The sequence below is a fragment of the Octopus bimaculoides genome, chromosome 8 (genome assembly GCF_001194135.2).
Source record: "Octopus bimaculoides isolate UCB-OBI-ISO-001 chromosome 8, ASM119413v2, whole genome shotgun sequence".
Lineage (NCBI taxonomy): Eukaryota > Metazoa > Mollusca > Cephalopoda > Octopoda > Octopodidae > Octopus > Octopus bimaculoides.
Window position 1 is genome coordinate 83,794,417 of NC_068988.1, and position 10,627 is coordinate 83,805,043.

At 36.3% G+C, this 10,627-nt stretch overlaps 1 protein-coding gene across 1 annotated transcript in view; it reads left to right on the forward strand.

Annotated features, from left to right (window-relative positions):
- Window positions 1-10,627, forward strand: part of LOC106872411 (coiled-coil and C2 domain-containing protein 1-like) — a 65,216-nt gene that overhangs the window by 26,676 nt on the left and 27,913 nt on the right. Inside the window, exons 14-21 of the mRNA XM_014919407.2 lie at window positions 1,646-1,702; window positions 2,210-2,344; window positions 3,884-3,942; window positions 4,903-5,019; window positions 6,385-6,458; window positions 7,204-7,259; window positions 8,794-8,845; window positions 9,930-10,029. Coding sequence (XP_014774893.1) covers window positions 1,646-1,702; window positions 2,210-2,344; window positions 3,884-3,942; window positions 4,903-5,019; window positions 6,385-6,458; window positions 7,204-7,259; window positions 8,794-8,845; window positions 9,930-10,029 — 650 coding nt within the window. The remainder of the gene's footprint in view (window positions 1-1,645; window positions 1,703-2,209; window positions 2,345-3,883; window positions 3,943-4,902; window positions 5,020-6,384; window positions 6,459-7,203; window positions 7,260-8,793; window positions 8,846-9,929; window positions 10,030-10,627) is intronic.

Below are 10,627 nucleotides of genomic sequence, written 5' to 3' on the forward strand. Positions count from 1 at the left end.
ATATATATGCATATATACGGTAAAAGTGTGTTTATTATAGTAGTTTGACTTTAGTAGTGTCCCTTATAGCGTTTTTTTAAATTTAGATTTTTAAAAAGGTTTGATAAAAAATAACTAATCAATAATGTATTCACCCTTGTTGTTTACAACTTCTTCCCAACGTTCAACAAAATTTTCAATACCTCGTTGGTAGAAATCACCTGATTTCGACTCGAAAAATTGATCCAACCAAGCTCTCATTTCTGCATCAGTACTGAACGAAACTCCGTGCATAGCATTTGAAAGAGGTCGAAAGAGGTGGATATCCATTGGTGCCAAATCAGGAAAGTACGGTGGGTGTGGCAGCACTTCCCAGCCACGCGTTTGAATGGCTTCCTTGGTCATATTGGTGATATGAAGGCTGGAGTTGTTGTGCAGCAGAAGAACTCCATGCTGCCGATTAGGTCTTTGCTCTTGAATAGCCGTGTTGAGTTGTTCTGTTGGACATAGAGTTCTGCTTTAACCATTTGGTTCTGTTCAAGCAATTCGTAATGGATAATCCCATCCCAGTCCCACTATACGCACAACATCGTTTTACATGGATGAAGATCTTGTTTCATGCGCAGTGTCACTTGTTTACCGGGCTAAGCCATTCCTTACGCTGCTTTATATTGATGTACAGGCACCATGTTTTGTTGCCAGTAACGATTTGGTAAAGAAATTGTTGCTTGTGTCCATGAGTTGAGTGGTGATGAGCAAGCAAACTAGTGGAGTTTGTGGCTCGTTGATTTTTGTTGTTGTCACTTAAAGCATGCGGAACCCATGCCCCATACTTCTGAACCTTTCCCATCGAGTGAAGATGCTTCTTTATAGCACTGTGGGAGCATTCCATTTTCTCTGCCAGTTCCCTTGTTGTTTGATGAGAATTTTCGTGCAAAAGTTGGTTTAATCGCTCTTCATCGAACTCAACTGGATGGCCAGAACAAGGTGCGTGTTTGAGTTCAAAATTTCCATTTTTGAACTTGGCATACCAATCACGAGTGGTTCTTTCAACTATGGCACCCTCTCCATACACAGCACAAATGTCACGAGCAGCTTTTGTGGCCTTAGAACCTTGGTTAAAAGCAAAACGAAAGAGGTGTCGAAAATGCTCGTTTTTCTTAACGTGACATTCCATTTTAATGCTCAGAAAATTAACTAAAATTAACTAGAAAAAAAAAAACAAAATAGATTCCAAAATGATTCAAAAATAGAATTCTCAAAAAAAATAAATTCCAAAATTTAAAAAAACGGCAGGTACTTAGTTGCCAACCCATAATATTGTAAGTTGGTGAAATTTTGGAAATCGTTTTTACTTACCTAGTGGTTATGTTGTTATTTTCATTGAAATCAGAGGTATTTGAAATTTTACAGGGGGTGGTTGCCCCCCATTAAGCCCCCTAATTGCATTGGAAAGTAAATTTTATATAGCTCATCGTCTTTCTCGTAAAATTTTACATGTGAACACATACTTTGTTTTTATGTATCTTCTATTCCCTTTCGTCCTATAAATGTACAGACACACAGACGTTGAGCTTTATTATATAGATTAATTAAAACATATGGAATGTGTTTCATAATAAATACAGGCACAAGAAGATTAATTAAATTTTCAAATTTTCTTTAGGGATTTGAGCCAATGATCGAAGCTGCTGAAGGAGGGTTACCAGTTGACCTTTCAAAGGTAAGTGTTCCCATCTTACAATTGGACATCTCAAATATAAGGGTTAAAAAATATTAATTTCTAACGTAAGGCAAGAGAGAGTATAATTAATTCAAAATACTCATGTACTTGACTACTGCACATTTTATTAAGCCTGCAATGATGAAAGATTAGGTTGACTGCAGCAATTTCGTGAAGGGACATAATTAAATGGTTTACCTTTTTTTCTTCTGGCTGTTCTCTATTGTTTCTCATTAGAGTCTTGGGAAACTGCCTTGTGGTATCTCTTTCAGCCCTTTACATTCTGAGTTCAAATCATATCAAAGTTGGCTTTGTCTTTTATCCTTCTGATATTGATAAAATCAAATCACCTGTCAAGTTGTGGGGTTAAGGGTATCAACTAACCGTTTCCCTTCAAACGTTTTGGCCTTGTGCCTAAATTAGAAACAATTATTGTTCTTGTAGTCTTGATTATTATTGTTGATATTCAAATTTATGTGTGTGAATATATTGTATATTTTCTTGTAGGTACCACCTCCATTAATTTCAGATGAAGACAGGGAGGAAAAATTTGTGTTTGTAAATCCCGAAGATTGTACTTTGTCTGGAGATCGTGAGGAAGTTTTTAAGAAATTAAAAGATAGTCTTGTTTCCCAAATTCAAGTGAGTTTTTTTCTTTTCCCATTTCCCAGATTTTGTTTTTTTCTATTCCTTAAGTAGTTTCAGGACGACATTTAAGAAAATATATGCTCCTACCTCCAAGTCAGAACATTTGCTGATCCTTTATAAAGGAGAGGCCTCTTGTAGATTTTCTTGTGCCTATCTTCTTGACAGTAGCATCACTTAATATACTGCTGTCCTTTAACCCTTTTGATTCCAAACTGCCTGTGACCCCTTCTGGTTTGCTGATACAAACTTCCTGTTTTAAAATGATCTAAATAAAAATCTTCCTTCAAAATTTTATGTTAGTTTTACGTTCCAAACAACAGCTTAATAATGACAAACTTCATCATCATCATTTTAACATCCACTTTTCCATGCTTGTATGGGTTGGATGGAGTTTATTGAGACAGTTTTTCCATGACTAGATGCCCTTCCTGTCACCAACCCTTACTTGTTTCTGAGCAAGGTGATATTTTGTCATTGTCGGATTGGTTTTCACATAACATTGGAAATGAATGACACTGCTTTTATGATAGTGACAATCATTTTACAACTCTCATGTGATGTCAAGACAAGGAGATGTGCATGTATGAATGACAGGCTTCTTTCTGATTCCATCTACCAAATCCATTTACAAGGCTTTTGGTTGGCTTGGAATTATATCAGAGGAACTTGCCCAATGTGCCATGCAGTGAGACTGAACTCAGAACGATATTTATTTTACTAAAACCTATATCATTTTCAAAATTGATTAAAAGAAAAGCAGTGTATTTCAACAGAGACCTAGTGCCAAAAGAGCTGCTGTAATGTGACTACATAAAGAGTTTATAGTTCATATATAAAAAAGACCCAACATAGGTGTTGCTGTGTGGTAAGAAGTTTGCTTCTCAACCACACCTTGGGCAAGTATCTTCTACTATGGCCTTAGGTTGACCAAAGCCTTATGAGTAGATTTGACAGATGGAAACTGAAAGAAGCCCATCATGTATGTTATCATCATCATCCTTCAACATCCATTTTCTATGTTGGCATGGGTTGGACGGTTTCATCAGAGCTGGCAAGCCAGGTTCCAGTCTGATTTGGCTTAGTTTCTTTGGCAGGATGTCCTTCCTAATGTCTACCACTTTACAGTGTATGCTGAATGCTTTTAATGTGGCACTGGCATGAGAATGTGTGTGTATCTTTGTGTTTGTCCTCCACACTGGCACTTGACTACTAGTGTCAGTGTGTTTACATCTCTGTAACATAGCTAAGTACCAGACTTAAAAAGAAAATAAGTATTGGAGTTGATTAGTTGACTGAAATTCCTCAAGATGGTGCCCCAGCATGGTTGCAGTCGAATCACTGAAACAAATAAAAATGATTGAAAAAAATGATATCTTGTCGATCTCAATGTGAGCCAGCCAACCTTAACCAGGTCTTAAAGTTTGATTTCAATAGTTTGTGAACATTTTCTAAATCCCATTTCAGTTAATCCATTGTTTAAGAATAAAAGAAATAAAGGAAATGTAAATGAAAAGCTTATTGTTATATTTTCAGATGTGTTCTACGAACAACAAACATTTCACAAAACTAGGAGATGTCTTGTCAGCATCAAGGTAAGTTATTCATTTGTTTCCCTTAAATGTTTTCAGTTCAACATCTACAGATTATTGATATTCAGTTACCTTACAATCATCATCAGTCAACATCATCTTTAATGTTGTTTTCCATGCTTAAGTGGGTCAAATGGAATTTGTGAGGTAGATTTTCTATAGCTAAATGCCCTTCTTGCCACCAACCTTTATCTTCCATGCAAGGTTTTGTTTTCTCATATTCAAACATGTTTTTCCCAGAAGACCGGAGACAAACAACATTGCTTGTATGAAGGCGATACTCATTTACAGCTAGCACATCACATCAAGACAAGGACAAAAAACACAAACACATACACACACCTTTCAGTTTCCATCTTTTAAATCACAAGGCTTTGGTTAGCCCTCAGCTGTTGTAGAAGACACTCGTCTAAGGTGTTGTACTGGCACTGAACTCTACATCACATGGTTGAGAAGCAAGCTTCTTAATCACAAACCATGCTAGTAGTTGTAAGTTTAAATATCACCAAGGCTGACTTTGCCTTTTAGCGTTGGTAAAATAAAAACCAGTCAAGTACTGGGCTCAGTATAATCAATTTATGCTCTCTCTAAAATATTTGGCTTTCTGCCTATGTTAGGAATCATTAAAATTAATAATTAGCCCACACAGCTTAAGATCATCCCCAAGAAAATAAAAGAGATGTCTCTACATTTGTTGATCTCATGGCTGTAACCTTCAAAATGAGTTGTTATAAACTTATTGGTATTTCATGCCTGGTTTTTATTTCTATTCCTTCCATGGCCTGTATTTTCCAATTCGAACATTCACGTACAACTTTTCTTAGTGGATTGGTCTATCTATAATTGTTATTGTTTTGTTAGATATGATAGAAATGTTGATAATGATAATGTTGTTAAGGATGATGTCTCTTGCATTTATTGCATTGTTTATGATGATAATGATAATGAATTGTTTCTCTTTAGGTTTCAGACTTTAGAACAAAGTTGTATCAAAGATTTGGATTCTCTCAAAAATGCTTTACACCATGGTGACCCTGTCCCGAGGTTTCACTACGAAACTACAACTTTCAGCATGGTCAAGTATGTTTGATCTTAATTCTCTCTCTGTCTCTATGTCTGTGAGTATGTCTGTTTTGACAATGTATGGGTGTGTATGTGTTGTCAGTGTTTGTGTGTATGTCTCTGTTGCCTGTCTGTGTGTATATGTATCTATGTTGTTAATGTGTGTGTCTAAAACTGCGGTGTCTCACATCATCTGTTATACACCAGCTTAGCAATAAGATGCTAATATATTCATGCTGTTTCTGAAGTATTTATAATTAATACTACACATATTCCAGTGTAGAGCACAATACTAGATTCCTTACAATATACAATCACTATAGTTGTAGACTTAATTACCACTTAATTTCAAAGCTTGCTGCTGTATTCAGTATGTTGTGCCCTGTATTGAGTGAGGTGTATAACTTGGCTCACTCCAGTTGGTTTGACTGAGTAAATCCCTCTTCTCTTCTGTGGCATCCTAGGAAACTGTGATAGTCTGCATTAATAATGAATAAATAAAATATATCTTCCATCTTTTACTTGTTTCAATCATTAGACTGCAGCCATGCTGGGGCACCACATTGAAGAATTTTTAGTCAAATGAATCATCCTAAGTATTTATTTTTTGTAAAGCCTGATATTTATTCTATCTGTGTCTTTTGCCGAACTGTTAATGTTATGGGGATGTAAACACACCAACACCAGTTGTCAAGTGGTGGTGGGGAACAATCAAAGCCATACACACATGTGTGTATATATATTATCATCATATATATATCTATATATATATATATTTTTATATATGACATTGACCACTAACGTGGACATTTAATGTGCTAGAAATAGATCACATCTTGTGTCTAAAAAGACCTAAATTGTTCTCAACATGAAATATAGCGTGATACCAAAACGTAAGCGGGCATGTGCACACATGATGGGTTTCTTTCAGGTTCTGCCTACCAAGTCTACTCACAAGGCCTTGGTCACTTTGAAGCTATAGCAGAAAACACTTGCCCAAGGTGCCATGCAGTTGGATTGAACCCAGGACCATGTGGTTAGGAAGCAAACTTCTTACCACAGTCATGCCTGTGTCTGTAGACAATAGGTTTATAAAATAAGATGTCTGTGTGTCATTAGAAGAGACATATTCTGACATTTCAGGCAGGAACATTATTGGAAATGAAAAGCATTAATCCCAATAATCCCATAGTGTTTCAGTTGTGTTTAATGGAGTGAATCCTTAAATTTGATAGATTAAAATTTCAACTACACAGGGTAATGTGAAAATTCGTATCTTATTTTAAAAATATTGCACAACATGGGTGCTATGCTTATATAAAGCATCCTGTGTGATTAAAAAAAGATATTTGAAATATTAATTTTTGTTTTTTGCTCTCTTAGGTGTAACACTGATCTTGGTGATAATGATTTTGAGCTGACAGTTGTTAGAGGGATCAAATACAACCCACCAAGCTGTAAGTAACTCTTAATATTTTATAACACCATAGATTGATTGAAGCAGAGAGAAAGGTATAGACTGGGAGGGTGAGAGAGAGAGAGAGAGAGAACCTGTCAGTGAGAGAGAGAGAGAGGGTAAAAAGATGAACTGACTGAAGTAGAAAAGAAGAGAGATAGACTTGTAGTGAGAGAGGAAGAGAGACTGACAGTGAAGTAGAGAGGAGGAGAGAGATAAACTTGTAGTGAGAGAGGAAGAGAGACTGACAGTGAAGTAGAGAGAAGGAGAGATAGAGACCAATAATGAAGAAGAGAGCGAGAGAAAGATAAATTGGCACTGAAGGAGAGAGACAAAGAGGGAGAGATACAGGCAATGAAGTAAAGAGAGCAAGATAGACATGAAATGAGAGAGAGAAAGAAAGAAAGAAAGAGGCTAGCAATGGAGTTAAAAGAGAGAAAGACTGACAATGAAGTAGAGAGGAGTTAAAAGTGAAAGTGAAAGTGAGAATAATTGTCTGTGAAGTAGGAAAGACTGTTGTAGTTGAGAGAGATTGTGGTTGTGAAATAATGAGAAACACCCATGAATTTATGCACACACAGTTTACATCTACCAAATTCAAGATATCAATCAATCCAAACCTGTAGAGGACACTTGTCCAAGGTGCCACACAGTGGAATAAAAGCCTAGTAGTACACAGTTGTGTATTGAACTTTTTAACAATACTTCCATATCATTTTTTTCTTAATTTTTCTTTTATCTTTCAGCATACTCTCCTAAGGATTTGGACACCTATGTCAAATTTGAATTTCCATTTCCGGCAGTAAGTAATATATCAGGAAATTCCATTTCTTCTATACTGGTGGTTCTTGTTCCTCATCGTATTTTTTTTAGGAGATTCAACATTCATAGGCGCAGGAGTGGCTGTGTGGTAAGAAGCTTGCTTACCAACCACATGGTTCCAGGTTCATTCCCACTTGACTAAAGGCGGTGCTCCAGCATGGCTGCAGTCAAATGACTTGGGCAAGTGTCTTCTACTATAGCCTCGGGCTGACCAAAGCCTTGTGAGTAGATTTGGTAGACGGAAACTGAAAGAAGCCCATCGTATATATGTATATATATGTATGTGTGCTGGTGTGTTTACGTCCCCGTAACTTAGCGGTTCGGCAAAAGAGACCGATAGAATAAGTACTAGCCTTACAAAGAATAAGTCCTGGGGTCGATTTGCTCGACTAAAGGCGGTGCTCCAGCATGGCTGCAGTCAAATGACTGAAACAAGTAAAAGAGTAAAAGAGTATCTCTTCCCACAAAACTGTGATCAACTATGATTCAAGGCATTGTACGTTCACCTCAAGATTTCTTCTCTCTTTAAAATGTCTGTCAGTCAGACCAGACAGAATCTAAGTATTGATTTGTAATATTAGCACAAAAATACATATCTTGGGGAGAGAACAGTCTATACATCCACTCTGGTACATTATTGCTTCTTTTTAATTTTTCTAAATCAAAATTTGAAATTGAAACCCATGGATATCATTCTGTATGTCATCGTAGCATTTTGTATTCAGTGAGAGGATACAAAATGCTAACCACTTAGCTGCTTATCCCTCTTGCCACTCAGTTTAATCCCTTTGTGTTTAAATTGGTCATTTCTTCCAGATGATAACCAGATCTAGATTTTCACACCTACCCTTCAATGTCAGTCTAAAAATAAGTAATTATATCAACTTCTTGAAGGTACGAGCTAATGCATGATTTATTCAAAGCAATGTGAATAAATAAGCGTTACATTTAAAAGAGTAATCTGAATGCTAAAGGGTTAACACCACCACCTGGTCTTTGAATCTTTTTAGTGAAGTTCATTCTTTTTTAAGCATTTGAATGAGATTCTCAGTTTCCTTCCTAAAAGTAGGAAACTGAGAATCGCCAATTTAATACAAACTCAGTCCTTGAAAGCCTTTAGCAGTGTTCACTATGTTGCAAGTGTTCAGACCAGACTTTTCTACTTTTCTATCTCCTGACAATGACCTGTGGATGTTCGCATTCTGAATCAACCATACCAGTGTCACCAGTAAGGATGGATCTATAAACGTCATGTGCACTGGCCTTCCTCCTTTGATTTACTATGAAAAAAAAAAAAAAGACAATCACCCTTCCTCTCTTTTACTGATAAAATATGAATGTAAACATATTCAGGCAAAACAAGGTGGTGGAGAAGAGCTAGATTTGGTGGTGGTGGTGGTGGAGTACTGGTACTTTCATAGTCCTATCAGTGTGTATAATGGGATTGATAGAGTGAGGAAGTTGTAGTAAGGGTCCTATGCAGTGACAATGATATTTATGTTGTTATTTTTAAGGATGATCCTCAAGTACACACCATTGAAACAGTCAAAGATACAGATTCTCCAGGTAAGTCTTTTATATTTATGCATGTTTATGTATAGGCACTGGCATGGCTGAGTGGTTAAGGAGTTCATTTCCCAACCATGTGGTTTTTGGTTTAGTTCCACTGTCTGGCGCCTTGGACAAGTGTTTTCTACTATAGCCTTGAGCCAACCAAAGCCTTAAGAGTGGATTTGGTAGACAGAGAGTGAAAAAAGCTCATATATGTGTGTACATGTGTGTGTATTTCTGTCTCTCTTTGTCTTGACACCATGTGAAAGTCGTAATACATCTTAATATAAGCAATGTATTTCATTTCCATTCTTCTATGAAAACAAGTCAGAGCATGGAAAAATATAACCTTGCTTAGGAACAGGTGAGGGTTGGTGACAGGAAGAGCATTTGGTCATAGAAAATCTGCCTCAACAAATTTCACCTGACAAGTATAGAAAAGTGGACACTAAAAATGATGATGTTGGAAAGTGCTTGTGTGTGTGTAAGAGTGATATGACCAGTAAAATAAGGCATTGGGCTGCAAATTTCAGTTTTGTGGGTAATAATCTGTTGCATCTGTTCATTATGTTCATATTGACTTATATATGCTTGTACATATGTGACATGTACACTCATACAGACACATGTACACATACACAGACACACACACACCTTTACAAGGAAAAATGTTGATGGTGACTTCGAAGTTTTGGTTTGCTCACTTTTATGAGACAGTCTGATGAAGCTGAGCAACCTGAAACTTCAAAGTCTCTGTCAAACTTTTCCCTGTAAAAGTTAATGACATGTACTCCACTAAAAGTATTGATTAATCCTTCCTTTTAATGTTAAATTGTTTTTATACATAACTTGATGTAGATACACACACACACACACACACATATATATATATATATATATATACACACATGCATGCACACATACATACCTACACATAGACTCAAAGGGAACAGAAAATCTGTATCAAAATCATTCCTTTTTGGGGTTCTATCTAATCTATTTATATCTAAATTTAATTTTAAAAATTGCATTCTTTGTTCAATCCTAGAGTTTTCCTCCTCAAACAATTTAATTTTTTATTTTGTTTTTCTTTTCCCAGAATATAATGAATCTATTAAATTACAAATCAACCGGAAATCGAGAGCCATGTTGCGAATTTTTGAGAAAAAGTCTTTGAAATTTGAAGTCTTTTATCGTAGGTTTGTTGACAATTTTTATAGGATCTCATCACTGTCTTTTTGTCTTTGAGACTTGTGTTTCTTTACAATAGAAATTGCATAGAGATGTTGGAAAAATAAAATTGTGGATTACTTATTTAATAATGCTTTCTCAATATATTGGTCTCTCAATCCTGATAAAAAGTTAGGATTTGGATGAAATGCAATTCTAAAAACGTAACCATTGTATTAATTTGGTCAAAATTTGCTGATATGATATAGTGATCAGGGACCAGCTATCCGAGGGGACCAGCTATCCGAGTTGATAGTACCAGGGTAGATAAAGCAATTAAGAGTATGAAGACCGGGAAAGCCCCCGGCCCATCAGGAATCACTGCAGAGATGCTCAAAATATCTGGCAGTGTTGGCTATAGCCTAGTCACCCGTATTACGAACCAGGTGATACACGAAGGAGTCATACCCTATGACTGGTGTAGCAGCATCATAGTCAACTGCTACAAAGGTAAAGGGGACGCTTTAGATACAAATAATTACAGAGGCATCAAGCTGTTAGATCAGGTTATGAAAGTTACAGAGAGGGTCATAGCCCAACTAATTAGGGAGCGAATCAATTTAGATG